This window comes from Electrona antarctica, assembly GCF_951216825.1.
Source record: "Electrona antarctica genome assembly, chromosome: 11".
NCBI classification, from domain to species: domain Eukaryota; kingdom Metazoa; phylum Chordata; class Actinopteri; order Myctophiformes; family Myctophidae; genus Electrona; species Electrona antarctica.
Window position 1 is genome coordinate 48,411,241 of NC_136792.1, and position 17,475 is coordinate 48,428,715.

Sequence of the window (17,475 nt, forward strand, 5' to 3'; positions counted from 1 at the left end):
CCTCTCCAGACCAACATTAGTACTTCCTCCTGGGGGATCCCGAGACGTTCCAAGGCCAGTGAGTCGATGTGTTTCCTCCAACTGTGCCTTGGTCTGCCCCGGGGTCTCCTCCCAGTGGGACGTGCCTCGAGGACCTCCCTAGGGAGACGCGTGACCAGATGCCCGAACCACCTGCAGAATAGGTACATTTCAAGCACATCTCAATACAAAAACTGTTAACTGTCGATGACACCATAAAGCATTACACTTGTTTATATAACAAAAAGCAGGAAATCAACATAAAAGGAGGTAAAAAGGGAAAATAAAATATATAGTGAGGGGAAAAGGGGGTCTCCGACTTTTACAGGAGCCAGTTTCGAATTGCAGCCGTCCGTAGGTGCCCTTTGAGAGCGGTTTTGAGTCAAGGGATTCACAGGTCTTAATGACTGTTGGTAGGGCGTTCCACATTTTGGTGGCATAGGAGCGAAATTAATTTAGACCCTTGTTTGTGCCGAATGGGTTTGTCGAATCACATGGTTTGTTGAACTCCCTTTGGTGTTGTGGCCGGGTGTGGGCAGGGGTGAGGTGGGTTCAGGGGAGTGAGTTATAGTAGCCTGACCAGTTTGTTTTGGGAAGTCTGTAGCCCCTTTCGGGACCCTTTTAAGGGTTTTAAGGGCCTTTGAGGTTCTGTGGTACATGCATAGTCGAAGAAACCTTGTACAAGGGATCCTGTTAGGGTCTTCAAGGTGTTTTTGTTGACCAGTGAGGAGAACCTGTATAGGAATCTTGGTTGACTTTTTTTATTACGTTGGTGACTATTTTATGAGATTTTCCTCCAGGATGGAACCTAGGTAGGTAATTTCATCTTTTCGTGTGATAATATTGTCACTCACTCTAACCAAGAAGCCATCTGCCTTGCTGAGATTACTATTTGATCCAAAGAGAATGGATTCAGTTTTTCCCAGGTGTAAAGATAGTTTGTTATCAGCGAGCCGCAGGTGCAGATTCTACCGAGTTCAGAGCTGAGGCAAACGTTGATCAAAATAACAATTCTTCTACACTCTCTAATTGTGTAGACTTTTTGTAAATTAACTAATGCAGATGTTTAACAAGAATTTAACTGTTGAGAGCGTAAAATGAAACCAAATGGACCCGTTAATTAAGCGTTAATAGATAATGGGTAAACAAAGAACTTTGCTTTGGGTCCAAATTTGGTTACCATGTTCTTTGTCTATATAGAAGTGTCTATTTGTACGTCTCTAAATGTTTTGATGAATTGAACATGGTGGACCCTCTTGTAAACAAGTGTAATGCTTAATTGGGTCGTCCACTCACAGTTAACAGCCTTTGTATTGAGTTTGTGCTTGAAATGTACTGTAATTCTGCAAACTGTTAATAAATATTTCAATCAATCAATGAAATACCAACTCGCCATCATTTAGCTGGGGACCACCTGTAACCCCCTCAAGGACCACCGGAGGTCCTCGGACCACTGGTTGAGAACCACTGAACCTAGCCCGGCCCTCATTTTGCTCTTGTTGCATTCATAGATATGATAAAAGCAGCGCTGGGCGCAGCAGCAGCTTACTAGCAGACAGTCAACACAACACAGTCAAATACTGACGGACCATGGCGGAAGAAGACGACATGGGAATACGGATTTTACAAAGCGTGCGGGGTAAAATATGTAAGTTTGAAACCTCATACAGTCAAATGTTTTATGTCCATATTCTCCCAAGGGAGATATCTATCGATCTATGTTCTTTGGGGTGGTGAGTGGAGTGAACGGGCGATGAAGGAGAGAGGAGAGAGAGATAGAGAGGGCGCGGTGCGCTTTCTTTCGTTTAAAAGCTTCATTAATTTCTAGACTTCGTTGTTGCACGAGACCGTGGTGTATTGTCTGTGTGTGTCAAGTCACTCGACAAAAACATGACTTATTTCACTAAGTGAAAAATACTTATTTTATGTTTTGAAAAGACTGTAATTTTTTTTCGGGGAGGGGGGTCCACGCCACGGACGGACGCGCGAGCGAAGAAGTAGACGGAGCCGGCTGGTGGTTGGCTAGCAGGCAGCGCGACGAGCGCAGGAGGCTAAGCTAAGCTAACAACAGCTAATACTAGTACTAGCTTGTTGTGAATGATTCATTCACACAGCCAGCCAGGGCACAGTGGTTCTCAACCGGTGGTCCGAGGCACCACCAGTGGTCCTTCCTTCCAGGTGGTCCCCCACTCCACTCCCCAGCTAAATGGAGAGTTGGTAACCAAATGGACCCTTTATTTATTAGAAGCTTTAACTCTTGAGAGCGTAAAATGAAACCATGCGGGTGCATTTGGTTTCATTTTACGCTCTCAAGACTCAAGAGTTATATTATTGTTAAAGTTGCATGCATTACTTAATTTACAAGAAGCCTATACAATTAGAGAATGTAGAAGGATTGTTAGTTTGACCAACATTTGCCAAAAGCAAGGAATTGTAGACACAATCTTATCCAACGACAACAACATGTTCTTTAGTTTTGGGTCTGAGAGTAGCTCTGGCAGAATGGCAGCAAAGGGCAATAGGGCTATGGACCAGAGCTAGTCTGAGAGGCTACATCTCCTCAAATGGTGGTCTGTGGCTCAATTGCCGAATTAAATAAATCATGGGCCTTGAAATTAAAAGGGTTGAAAACCCCTCACACAGGGAACAGAGTCCGTGCGCACACACAAAAAAGTTACCATCCTCAGTCGACCAGTGTGGTTTTCCACCCTTTTTCATATCAAGGCCCATGATTGACAGGTTTAATGTTTGTTTGTTTTTAGTTTTGTCCCTAACACAAACATTAAATCCCATTAACAATAAAGATAATTTAATATTTGTTTTGACAGTTTGTTTTACATCATCTTTAGTCATCACTCATCACCTAATGATAAGAGCACCCCTCACTTCACACGGGTGTGATTTATTTTTATTCTACATTTGAGCCACGGACGGACCAACATTTGATTTGAGATTTAGCCTATTAGACCCAAAACTAAAGAATATGTCCGCAGTTGTCAGTTTCATGCTGTATTGCTGTTGGTACCTTTAGGAGAGATAACAGGCAAGCGTTGATCAAAATAACAATTCTACATTCTCTAATTGTGTAGACTTCTTGTAAATTATCTTAAGTAATGCAGATATTTAGCAATAATTTAATGGTAACTCTAGAGTGCAAAATGAAACCAAATGGACCCGTTAATTTTTCACTCAAGAGTTAAAGATCTATACGGGATTAAGGGTCCATTTGGTTACAAACTCCATTTAGTTGGGGACCACCTGGAACTCTCTCAAGGTCCCCGGACCACTGGTGCAGACAGGCTGATAACCGATATTACCGATGTCGATATTTTCTCATTCTGTATTTAAAAAATATAATTTTGTCCATTCTGAAAAATACATGTAACAGGGTATCTGCACTGCAGGCTTAGGCAAGTCAGATTTAACTTTAATACCTTATATTTAATATTGTGAGCTTGTAGAACTGTTCAAGACTGTAAAGACAATTGGACCTATTCATTAATCGGTCTGATCGATGCCGTTAAATAAAAAAACTAGAATCTCCCATCACTAATCTGTATGCGCTATAGTTGATCAAAATTAAGATTATTATGTTATTATGTTATTATGTTGTCGGCACTCGGCAGTCAATTGTTACTTTGAAAATTCCTACACAAAATCACTGTGATATCAGTGTGCAGACAGTCACGTAATTATGGCCTGCGTTACAATAAAAACAAATAATAAATAATAAATACACAACATTCTGCTCGCGCTAGTTGGCCAAAAAGCGAGATGGCTAAACGTTGTTTACCGTTTAACGTTATGTTATGTTGTGTGCACTGGGCAGTCAAACAGTGATTAACTAAACATCACTGTTTGACATTTTTATTCACAGTATGTAGAATGGGTACATTTCAAACTAAAGCACAAGTCAATGAATCAATACAAAACAGCTAGAAGCACTAAGACCTGTTTACATCAGGGTGCGTCCTCCTCTAATGTCATCGTGGCGTTAGGTGTTTTCTATGCTACTTGCATCAGAAGTCAACATGCTCAGGTTTAACCTTATATGACCAGCTTCTATTATAATGAGCTTTAAAAATAAGGCCAAGTTACTAAACTGTAAGTAAGCTTCACAAAGCTGTTAGAAAGCTGCTGTCTTTCATCCTAATTAGCTGGCAAGCGTCTTGCTCTTCACAAGTAGAAAGTGTTAGCAAGCAGCAACATGGAAGTTGTGTGTGAAGTTGTGTGATTTCACCACCTTGTTGTGATTCAAATAGCCCTTATTATAAAGCCAGCTGACCTTATCTTAAACAGTGTGTGCCTCATATTCAATCAGGGCTGCCAACATTGGACTGTGAGAAGAAGTTTTATTTTTGTATTTATTTTCTCCCCCAGAAAACGTTAACAGAGTAAATGTCAACTCGTTTCCTGTGTTCTGATACATTTTGGGAGTTTGATACTTTTATCAGGCTTTACTAGCATTGGAACAGGATGGGTACAATTGCACCCATTAAAACGTAAGCCTACATAAATATTGATTTGATGACTAAGCAATGTAAGACCCATCTTTAATAATAGCATTATTTAAGTGAACATCTCTGTGTGAGTGCATGCACTGCCCACACACCCCTGCAAACATGGGGTCTGGGGGGCCTCCCATAGAAACCTTTTAACATATTCGTAAACGTAATTTCCTGTGTTGTGGTGCATTTTGGGAGTTTGATTCCAAATCCAGGAGAAATGACAATCCACGTGTCCGCCAAGAGATCAGACTCCTGCAGGATAATAATAATAATAGCTCAAATTTACATAGCGCTTTTCTAAATACCCAAAGCTAAAACAAAAAACAAAGCAAAACAAGTAAAATATCAGTGCTAGGTTAAAAACATCAAAGGCTAAGCAAGGGGGACAATCTTAACCAGACCTCAGCTGGGGAAAGCTATCTTGAAGAGGTGAATTTTTCCCCCCCTGGCAACCAGGGGGATTGGCAGCCCGTAGTGTATTCAATTGCTTCTAATTGTCTCCGCCAGGCCGAATGCGTGGCTGAAACGTTCTTTCAAATGCCACCGCGAAAAGGTCAGAGACTGTGCCCCTGGAATCTAAACAGAGGCTAAATTGTAGGATAATATACTGTACAGTACAGTGTACTGTACACTCTACAGTCTACAGTATATGCTATCCACCAATGATATAGTAGCATACATAAAGGTTAAGAGTGAGTCACTATAACGTCTAATGTTTCTAAATAATTAACATGCTAAGGTCTGATCATCTTTCTTGCGTCATCAGCTATTGTTGAGTTTCATTCATTAGCAAAATAAATAAATCATGCAAATTTGCTTTGCAAATATTTAATTTGCATGTGTGTGACTGTACTATTAACCCATTTTGGGCGGGAACCTCTTTTGGTGTTAGCATTATGTTATGCTTTAGCTACTGAAAAATAGCAGATCTACAAGCTCATATCGTGCCACCGAGTGGCGCGCTACGAGCTTGTAGGTCTGCTATTTTTGAAAAATCGAAGAACGACTGACAGAAACATAGCTTTTTCAGAAAACTGTCAGGATGTAGAAGACATTTTTAGAATCTGATCTCAGGTCAGAATGGGAGTGAGACTGGTCACTAATATCCCCACTATATAAAGAGAGGGCACTGATTCTTGACAGTCTGGCCATGTTATTGCATTGAGCAAGCAAAAGATGTAGGCTAGGTAATCACTAATATAAAATGTATTTTGTTGTAAAAACAAACAAATGTAAAATAACATAAATAGTGTTAGGAAACAATACAATAAGAGGAACGGGGGAAAAAAAGTACAGGCATCTATACATTATTATGTTTTAAACGATACCATAGGCAGAACAAAATAGAGGAACCACGACTTGTAAGCTCTGTTTTCTGTCTTACGAAACGTCATTCTTCCTTGTTCACGCTTGATCATTTTGTTCCCTTTTGGCCTACATCTCAAAGCATCAATGGTGGCTCATATTTTAATAATCATCATACAAAATTGACATACTAGGTGTTGTATTTGACTGTCACATCCCATGCCTCAATATGGTGAGCACACCATAATTTGCATGGCACCATAATTTGCATGGCATGCAGCTCATTCAGTTAAATGTCCAATCCCAGGATTAGCTATATATGACATTAACCCATTTTGGGCGGGAACCCCTTTTGGTGTTAGCATTATGTTATGCTTTAGCTATTGAAAAATAGCAGATCTACAAGCTCATAGCACGCCACCGAGTGGCGCGCTACGAGCTTGTAGGTCTGCTATTTTTGAAAAATCGAAGAACGACTGACATAGAAACATAGCCTTTTCAGAAAACTGTCATTTTCAAACAGACATTTTTAGAATCTGATCCCATTCATTTTTATTTGGACTCAAACAAAAACAAATCTTAAAAAAACAACATTGAAGTTAAAAAGTCCTATTTATCACATACATTGCCGCATGCCAAATTTCTTCTCCGCATTTGACCCATCTCTTACAGCGGTGAGCCGCAGCCGTGCTGCGCTCGGGAATCATATGTAGTCGATCCCCTCAATCCAACCCTTGATGCCGAGTGAGTGCCGATCGTTGCTGATCTCACCGATCGAGTCATTTGGATTGAATATCGAGCACCTCTAGTCTTTGGTATGACCCGGCCGGGGATCGAACCCCGACCTCCCAGTTTCGGGGCGGACACTCTAACCACAAGGCCACTGAGCTGGTCAACATTAACATTAACAGACAACAACAATTACATAAGTTAGAAAATGAATGTTTAAGAAGTAGTGACAATAGCCGATCTCCAAGCTCACAACGCGGCGTGAAGCGGCACACTCACTCACAAGAATGCACTGTTTTAGTAGAAGTCTGCATTTGCACACACAATCTCAGGTGTAAAGTAAACCCTTCCGGAAACTTGCGGCATCGATCGATTTGAGCATGATGGAATTAATCAAAGGACATCGTCCAGTATTTCAATTTCAAGGAGTTCTGCCATTCTCTCTGTGTGTGTGTGTGTGTGTGTGTGTGTGTGTGTGTGTGTGTGTGTGTGTGTGTGTGTGTGTGTGTGTGTGTGTGTGTGTGTGTGTGTGTGTGTGTGTGTGTGTGTGTGTGTGTGTGTGTGTGTGTGTGTGTGTGTGTGTGTGTGTGTGTGTGTGTGTGTGTGTGTGTGTGTGTGTGTGTGTGTGTGTGTGTGTGTGTGTGTGTGTGTGTGTGTGTGTAGAGCAGTTTTGAAGGAGGGTAACTACGGAGTAACACTTTGTTATGACAGTTGGGAGGCTGCGTTCCACAAGGTTCTATCAACCTTTAGCTAAAAAGGTTTAATATTGCAACATTTTTGGCACTCAATGGCTTTGACACTGACTGGCTAGTGTCTGAGTGACCATAAGATGTGCTTAGTATGTTTTCAAACATTTGTCTTTTATTGCGTGCAACACAAGATGACTAAATCAGTTAACCAGTAGTAGTCGTCTATGCCTGCTTTTATTCACAAGCTTTGAGGCACCAGCTCAGTGGCCTTGTGGTTAGAGTGTCCGCTCTGAGACCGGGAGGTCCGGGTTCAATCCCCGGCCCGGTCATACCAAAGACTCTAAAAATGGGACCCAATGCCTCCCTGCTTGACACTCAGCATCAAGGGTTGGATTCGGGGTAAGTCCCTGCGACATACTAGTGTCATGTCCAGGGGGTGTACTTGTACGTCAAGCTGCCTCACGCTACAGAAACAGGAGATAGGCTCCTGCCCCTATGGGCCTCATGGCTCGGCAAGGCTACTTACTTTGAGGCATGTTACAGAGAGGTGTTTGTCATTTGTGTGAATCAGCACACTCCTGTGTCAGTAGTAGTGTTGAGTAGGCTGAGGAAGTTAATGTTTTGTGTCTTAAACCACATAATTATGATTGAGCCTCAAGTTCACCGTAGCCACATCCGTCCTGGTCTCTGTACTTGCCCAGGCAACTTTGAAAAAGAAAGCAAAGCACTGCAAAGATGTTTGCAGTGCATGTTTGCAGTACAAGAAAACAAGTGGTTATGAGCCTTTTTCAGAATGAACAACATTTTTATTTTTAATACAGAATGAGATCATATCCAGTGATGTAAATAGGTTTTAAATGAGTCATTTATGAGTCCCACTTCAACGACGTTAGGAGTCATATTTTGCCATTTTTACAAATTGCAGCATTTAACAGCATTTCATTTTATATGGTTATAATGTGGTTATATTCATGTAGAAAACGGAAGAAGAAATGATTATAACTAAAGCTAGCAAAATAAACTAGAATAAAAAACAGTACAGTAGTGCATCCCGTGGATGCAGAGGTCGTTGTTTAATTGCGTCCCTTAACTATAAACTGCGTTTTGGGATGCAAAATGCACCCTATTTTAACCCATTTGAGCGGGAACCCCTTTTGGTGGTTACATACATTGTTATAATTTAGCTATTGAAAAATAGCAGATCTACAAGCTCATAGCGCGCCACCGAGTGGCGCGCTATGAACTTGTAGGTCTGCTATTTTTGAAAAATCGTTAAAATGTGCCTCAAATCTTTCAGAAAATTGTCATGATTTAGAAAAAAAGGCCTGAATGGGTTATTAATCTCTGCATATCAACATCGGTTTATATTGGTTATCGTCCACTGAGAAATGTCATATCGCCCATCCCTAAAACAGTGCCATAGTGAAGTGATGTGAAGTCATTGGACTCATGCTACATGTCTCGGTCCCTCCTGTGCAGGTGAAGCTAAAAACCTGGGTCCAGTTTCCGGGCCCAACCGCCAGCGGGACCTTTGTACTTTTTGCACCATCAGTTTGGATCAGGAGGAAGTCCACCGCACCAAGGTGATTGACAAAAGCCTCAGGTAAGCAGTAATTGGCTCCTCTAGGTTTTTAGGAGTGGTGGTGTGGAGTGGATATACTGAGTAGCACTTTGTTTCTATTCTGATCTGAACCATAACGAAATATTGTAAAAAGACATACGTCATTTGGCTAATGGTAAGTGTACGTAAGGGTACTTTAGTTTAGTCATAATAAATTGTTCAAATTAACCCATTTAGGCCTGACCTCAAAATTAAATAAAAATCTTCTAAATCCTCCAGTTTTCTGAAATAAATATTTTCACGATTTTTCAAAAATAGCAGACCTACAAGCTCGTAGCGCGCCACTCGGTGGCGCGCTATGAGCTTGTAGATCTGCTATTTTTCAATAGCTAAATTATAACACAATGTTTAAAACACAAAGGGGTTCCCGCCCCAAAATGGATTAACCCTTACATGTTACATTTCTACAGTCTCAGAGTTAAATGAACTCTTGAAGATTTCAATGTACTATTGTTCTGCCAAGTGTCATTTGGTTAAAATATTATTAAAGTACTAGTACAATATTAAGTAGTCTGCAGTACTGTCTCTAGTACCTCCAGTATCATGGGGCTCAGGCATTCAATATTTCCTATGAAGTTTAAATGCAGTAATGCAAGACCTGCTAAATGTAATGATATATACAAGTATAGCTTGTATCTTTGAGTGCATCGGTTATGCAACAGCTATATGATTGCTGACATGATGAACATTGATATTATCTTATGATATGGAACATCCTGTTTTATAGACAGACAAAAGGTATTTGTTCATCACCATGTAGCATGTACCATACAGAGAAACGGACCTTGGGTATTATAATTTCTGGGCATAAATTATAAAATGAATTATGCTAAGATGCGTAGTACAACATTTTAATTGAGAAACTTTTTCATTGACATAGTTTTATTAGTTTATATAAATAGATTTGATACATAAATTGGTGCTTAATTATTAAGCAATAGATTGCTGGGGCGACTATGGCTCAAGAGGTAGAGCAGGTCGTCCAATGATCCATGGGTCGGCGGTTCGAATCCCGGCTCCTCCTGGCTACATGTCGAAGTGTCCTTGGGCAAGACACTGAACCCCAAATTGCTCCCGATGTGCTGGTTGGTGCCTTGCATGGCTTCCGCCGCAATCGGTGTATGAATGTGTGTGTGAATGGGTGAATGTGTGTGTGTAATGCACAATCTATGTAAAGCGCCTTGGATAAAGGCGCTATATAAATGCACCATTTACCATTTACCTGAAGTAATGCAGTAATACAAGACCTGCTAAATGATACAGGCTAAAGTATAGCTTGTATCTTTGAGGGCATCGGTTATGCAACAGCTATGATTGCTGACATGATTATCTTACGATGATCTTATGATATGGAACATCCTGTTTTATATACACACAAAAGGTATTTGTTCATCACCATGTACCATACATGGTACATAAAACCTTGGGTATTAACCATAGTTTCTGGGCATAAATTATAAAATTAATTATGCTAAGATGCGTAGTATAACATTTTAATTGAGAAACTTTTTCATTGACATAGTTTTATTAGTTTACATAAATAGATTTGATACATAAATTGGATATTCATTTTCGTGCTTAATTATTAAGCAATAGATTGCTGGAAGATAAAATGTGGTTTCCCCAAGGGAACTGCTTGGGTATGAACACAGCTGTCGAGGGGTATCGAACTGTTCAATTAATTTTTTTCATTTATTTAACCCATTCTGGACGGGAACGCCTCTTGGGGTTCTGTACAGTATGTACAGTATTCAAAAATGCATTTTTTCCTCCAGAAAAATCGACCTCAGTCCAAAATGGATTAACTAACCAACTTTTCATTGTATTCATTCTTTTTTCATTCTCCAAAAGAATGATAAAAAATAAATGAAATGGGTAATTGAAAAAACACGTATGAGTCACCAGAACAAAGGATGGGTGCTTGCAATGAACCTAACATGGTTAAAATGGAGTTTGACGTTACAATAGCTTTGCATAGGAAGGGGGTGTGCAGCCCTGATAAAACAAATATAAAATATCTAAACACTGATTCAAAGTAGCGTAGAAACTGTCTGGGGGCAAAAGTCTGAGTAGACCATCAAAATAAAAGACACATGAAACATGTTTGAAAGTGAAATATCTCTTCAATGTTTCTACCTCCAGTCTCACACATCTCACTGTAAACATATTGGGCCTGACCTCTCTAGGTATTTCACAACAACTTTTTCCTCTCTCTCTCTCCTTATTTCAAACCCTTTCAAAGAGTTCCTTTTATACAGTGGCAGAGGAAGTGCGTCCTCCAACGCTCTGACCCATCTTTGTCTGTCACTGTCAACTTCACTACCTCAATGTCAATTTACACGCGTATCGCTCCGTTATGATTTATGTCCCTCCATTTCTCTTTCTTGCTCCCTCTCCCTCATTGTTTCTCTCTGGGTAACACCTTTACTGTATTGTCTTGTATTCCTATTTTTTTATTTGTTTGAGACATGAAAACATGCCCTGAGCCAGTGTTGTTTTCGTCGACTAAAACTAAGACAACATTTTTTCGTCGACTACCTTTTTTCACTGACAAACTACATGGAAAATAAATAAAAACTAAGCTATGATGACTCAAACTAAGACTAAATATACTGACAATTTCATCAACAAATAAAAACTAGACTAAAATGTTAGGAAGGGACTAGTGGACAAGATATCCAGTATAAGTCATTTTACAATTGGTTGCATGCTGAAAATAGCCGATCTACAAGCTCACAACGCGTCGCAGCGCGACGCGTTGTGAGCTTGTAGATCGGCTATTTTCAGCAAGTGAAGACATTTTTAGTCGACTAAATCAACTGTAGATTTAGTCGACTAAAATCTTATGATATTTAGTCGACTAAAACTAGACTAAACACTGATACATTCCAGGTGACTAAAATGTGACAAACTAAATGAAAACGTTTCAAGAGACTATGACTAAAATAGAAATTTGCTGCCAAAACAACACTGCCCTGAACCAAGAACCCTTTGCAGCTGATCCACTAGTGAAGAGTTTTGTTTTTGTGTGGTTTTTTTACCTTGCCCCTTCACGTTATCCGGAAACCTAGGGTGAAGGCAGGGATAGTAGGGAGTGCATTGTGATTAGCTTTGCGTTTGTACAGACAGTGCGGGGGCTACAAGTAGTTCCATGTAATGTTATGCATTAACAGGAGGATGCGTGGGTGTGTGCACAAGTCTGCATGTGTTGCCAAACCCTCCCTGCGGAAGTAAAGTGTCAGGCAAGCTATTTCACCAACCGAGACACATAAGCTGTACATAGGGAAGTGTCATTGTAGGGATTCATAGGCCTTTGGACTAGTTTACTTACAATGGATAGCACCATGTTTTTACAAGCACAACAACAACAGCATTTGACCCATTTAGGCCTGACCTCAACATTTAAAAAAATTCTTCTAAATCCTCCAGTTTTCTGAAATAAATATTTTCACGATTTTTCAAAAATAGCAGATCTACAAGCTCGTAGCGCGCCACTCGGTGGCGCGCTACGAGCTTGTAGATCTGCTATTTTTCAATAGCTAAATTATAACAATGTTTAAAACACAAAGGGGTTCCCGCCCAGAATGGGTTAAAGAAAAAGGGTAGATTAAAGAGTAAAAACTATTACTGGTCTAATCTAATGACCGTATAAGTGCTTGTATTTTATGACAAAGGATGGATAAACTGAACTCATGATTTTTTTTTAAATTATTCCAATTATCATCAATATTGGCCAATTTGGCCATCATCATTTTAAAAGTACTTTGTTATTTGAAAGTGTGTTACAAATAAAGTGCTCTAAAAATGTACAAGCTTACTTACTCCCAAACATTCAGAAATGGCTCAAAAATACTGTTTTCTTTTTAAGGAATATTCAAATGCCTTTGTCAATTAAATAGATTAGCGAAAAACAAAAATATACAAAAAGCCAACAACAAACACACGCAAGAAAAAAAACCTCAAATCGGCTCATGGTCACAAACATCACCCAGGCAAGAAAGACAGGCAGGCCAGTCAGATAACAGCTAATCGGGTTCAGTCGGGGGTACGACTCAGTGTAAGGCGGTCTTACACTCGTACTCGTATGTGATAGAAAAGGGTATGTTCTTTTTGGGGCGGGAACCCCTTTTGGTGTTAGCATTATGTTATGCTTTAGCTATTGAAAAATAGCAGATCTACAAGCTCATAGCGCGCCACCGAGTGGCGCGCTACGAGCTTGTAGGTCTGCTATTTTTGAAAAATCGAAGAACGACTGACATAGAAACATAGCTTTTTCAGGATGTAGAAGACATTTTTAGAATCTGATCTCAGGTCAAAATGGGTTAAGAAAGACGTCTTGGCAGAAGTCACAAAAGCGACAAGGTCTGATTGATATTTAGGCAGGGGGGTGGTTTCAGGAAGAACACCAAATAAGGAAATAATAGGGGATGGATCTATGGGCGACTGTAATACATCCGAAATAGTATCAAATATGGACGACCAATAAGACTGTAAGGTCCAAGGTCCAAAACACATGAAGAAGATTATCTGGAGCCTGGTGGCATCTATCGCACGTTGGATCTACATCATCATAAATCCTGGTCAACCTAACCTTGGTCCAGTTACTCCAGTATACCTGGTGGAGAAAACACCCCACATTTTGCACATTCATTTTTTTTTGTGACCAACTTTTTTTCTTTCTTTTTTTTTTAAAGAACCTAGGGTTAGCACAGACATTACATTTTCCACATATTGATGAAGTATGAACACGACCCATAATGGCCTCCCAGGTTTGTGTGGAAGTGTCCTTGAGCAAGACTCTGAACCCCCTAACTGCTCCCGGTGTGCAGGTTGGTGCTTTGCATGGTTTCCTCCGCCATCAGTGTATGAATGTGTGTGACTGCGTGAATGTAATGCACAGTCTATGTAAAGCACTTTGGATAAAAGCGCTATATAAATGCACCATTTATATAGCGCGGTGGTGGCTCAGGGGTAGAGTGGCTGGATGGCAACCGCAAGGTTGCCAGTTCGAACCCGGGCTCACCCAGAGTTGGTGTCGAAGTGTCCTTGAGCAAGACTCTGAAGTCTGAACCCCTAATTGCTCCTGATGTGCTGGTTGGTGTAATTCACGGTGTATGAATGAGCGTGTGAATGTAATGCACAATCTATGTAAAGCGCCTTGGATAAAAGGCGCTATATACTGTAAATGCACCATTTACCATTTATTTTGAAGGAATCATGAAGTCCTCTAAAACATTCTGGTAGACTGTTGCGGTGACCTTGGACTTCATGATTTCCTTCTGCTGATGATCTGTATGGAGATGCAGATTTCATCTTCTGAAATTCAGTTTTAGTGGGTTTTATGAGCTGGAAGCCAAAATTGTTGTAAAGACGAACAAATAAATACTTGAAATAATTTACGTTGTGTGCACTGAATCTATAATCTATGAAAGTTAAACTTTTTGAATGGAATTCTGGAAATAAACCAACTTTTCCATGATCTAATTGTTTGGAAAGGTGCTGTATGTAGAGTGGACCAGTCATGCTTACAAGACTATAGACGCCTTATCAGACGACGTCACACTGATAAGAAACGGCATGCGCGCGCATAAAGGCAGCAGAAGAACACCACCTCTCATAAGATGCAATGGAAAAGTTCTAACTGCACTCACGTGTAAAAAATGCCCCATCAAACTTTCAGATGCTGTTTTTCTCCCAGTGTGGAGGAAGAATGATTAGGATTTTTATTGTGATCTCTCGCCCTTGAAATATATAATCCCTGGTTTCTGTTGTGTTTGAACAATAATAGCAATTCAAAACAGTTGTCCTCAAAACCACACCTCCAGTCGCTGTCATAAGAACGGGAGGTGCGCTCATGATCACGGCAGCAGCAGAGCCTGTTTGTGCACGGCTGCACGCGCACCTGCAGTCCATCAAGTATAATTTATGCTTCGTCCCGCGATGGTGTCGCGCACGCAGACCTCTACGCTCACAACAGTCGCATCTGCGATGCGATGTGAGCTTGTATATCAGCTGTTCTCTGTGCGCAATACTGTTGGGCTTTGAAGTATAAATGTCTCCTAGGGTGCATCTCACTAGCCAACTCACAAGAGGAGGTTGAATGGACTGAAACCAGCGCTCCCCAAAACAACAGGTTTAGAGATCAGATCTGTTGGGAATTGATTACATGAAAAAGTCACCCGTGCGCCCAGTCCCAATGTTTGTAAACAAATAATTGGTCTATAGGCAATATTTATTGGCCTGTTTTTATGATTGATAGAATGAAGGCGTATTTGACGACACGTCCTAGGTTTTAGATATGCTAAGCTGACATGAGTTGGCCAATGTAATACATTATTATTTTAAACTTCTATTTCTGTCCAATTGACAGCTGTACTTTATATAGGAGAATCAATGATGAAAGAGAGACATGGGATTAAAAGGACCTGAGGCAGATTTGAACCTACATAATTGGTTGATTCTTTTACAGGGAAGCCTGTATTGTCGATCTTTACTCCCATTTAGATACCTTTATTTCTATACTATCTGATGAAAGGCTTGCTTTTTGCAGAACCGAACATTCTTTTTTTTCTTTTTTTTAAGAAAAAAGTACTTGTCTGACTAATGGCATTGTTGTAGATTTTTTTCTTTGTGTATGTCTTTTGACATGGCACAATACACAGTTTAATAAATGCAAATACATTGTAACCTTATATTCTTTAATACATAATAATAATAATAATAATAATAATAATAATACAACTTTATTTGTATAGCACCTTTCATGACATGAAATGCAGCTCAAAGTGCAAAGAAAAGAAAAGCAAGGCATAAACATAAAAAAAAAACAAGAGCAGTAATGCAATACAGTGAGGACATGAATAACAACATTTTTTTAAAGATCAATTAAAAGCAAGAGTGTAGAAGTGAGTCTTGAGCTGCGATTTAAAAATGTCTACAGAGGCTGCCTGTCGAAGGTACAGTGGGAGTTTGTTCCACGCCGTCGGCGTGGAACCCATCAAGACCCATCTGTTTCACCTTAGCTTTTAACCACATTGAACATTATTTAAGCTATTTTTGAAAAATGACAATTTGTCATTATATAATCTTTGAATATATATTCTTTCATAGCAAAAAATTTTAACTCCTATTTTTTGCTTCTGGGGGCGTCCAGGGTCCCTGTAACAACATTTTCAGATGGGTGTCGGCGGCTAAATACAGAATGTTTGGGCTCCTTGACATGAAATACTTTAGACCGAAAACTGTCTAAAGTTAGATTTAGAAGACATTGTAGAATCTGGTCTCGGGTCTCAATGCGTTAATTTCAAATGCTACAAATTCTCTCCTTTTTGGACATTAATGTAACGTATTTCTTGTCTTGCAGCCCTTTCTATGGAGAGGACTTCTATTTTGAGATCCCACGACCATTTCAGTGTTTATCATTCAACATTTATGCCAAGAGCGTTTTCCAGCGCTTGCCTGTTGGTAAGTCACACACCCACACAAGCACACATGCACACTCGCACACTCGCTCACTCACTCACTCACTCAAAGGTTGGGTGATATGCCAAAAATATTCACAATACAATATTCGTGTGTCGAAAATAGTAGTTCTACAAGCTCTCAGTGCGTCGCGGACGCCACACATTGAGTTTGTAGATCTGCCTTTTTTTTGGCAGCGCCGGTGTCGGGGTACGAACATGACTGCACGTTGTCAATGAACAAAATAAGCTAGATCAGTTGAAGAGTTGAAGTGAAGTTAGGAACACTAGGAACACAGTTGGTTGTGAACATGGGTGAAAAGGACACGGTGAGCCGGGTGAGGACTTCATGGAGTAGACAAAAGGAATTAAGGTGAAATTAACTGATATCGGAGCTAAAAATATTTGAATGCACTAATGCAGTCTCTGTGCAGTCTCGGTGTTATTAACCCATTTATTAAAAATATTCTTCTAAATCCTCCAGTTTTCTGAAATAAATATTTTCACGAATAGCAAAAATAGCAGACCTACAAGCTCGTAGCGCGCCACTCGGTGGATGAGCTTGTAGACCTGCTATTTTTCAATAGCTAAATTACAACATAATGTTTAAAACACCAAAAGGGGTTCCCGCCCAAAATAGGTTAAACTACGCCCCCTATTTTTGCCTAAAATTTAGACTCGTAGATTTGTATCGATAAAATACATCTACGAGACTCTAAATCTTAGACTACCCCGATATGTTTACATAAATAAAAAAGAATAACCATAGAAAAGAATAACCACCCGCATTTATATAGGTAATGTACTGCTATTGTATTGACTGTGTCTCTCTACGGCCCCGTCCGTCCCTGGGTCTTCGCCGAAGTTTAGAGCGTCCTAGTGGGTACCAGGGCTTGGACAACATGGGGAGACCATGGGAGGCGCCTCCTAGCGATCCGGTGGTTTTCAAATCACTGCTTTAAAATGTGCAAAAATGAAAAAAAATAAACCCCCGGAGAAAATCGCCTAATATAAAATATTCTGCGATTGGACTCATCTAATCCACGATTGCTGATATATTAGTCATCGCCTAACCCTGGTGCGGACACACACACACACACACACACACACACACACACACACACCACTCTACGATCTGCTTTGAT

General features: G+C 40.2%; 1 protein-coding gene across 1 annotated transcript in view; it reads left to right on the forward strand.

Moving 5' to 3' along the window:
* The first annotated feature begins 1,576 nt into the window (after window positions 1–1,576).
* Window positions 1,577–17,475, forward strand: part of rasa2 (RAS p21 protein activator 2) — an 80,043-nt gene continuing 64,144 nt past the window's right edge. Inside the window, exons 1-3 of the mRNA XM_079514659.1 lie at window positions 1,577–1,666; window positions 8,729–8,852; window positions 16,234–16,334. Of these exons, the coding sequence (XP_079370785.1) occupies window positions 1,609–1,666; window positions 8,729–8,852; window positions 16,234–16,334 (283 nt within the window). The 5' untranslated portion in view covers window positions 1,577–1,608. The remainder of the gene's footprint in view (window positions 1,667–8,728; window positions 8,853–16,233; window positions 16,335–17,475) is intronic.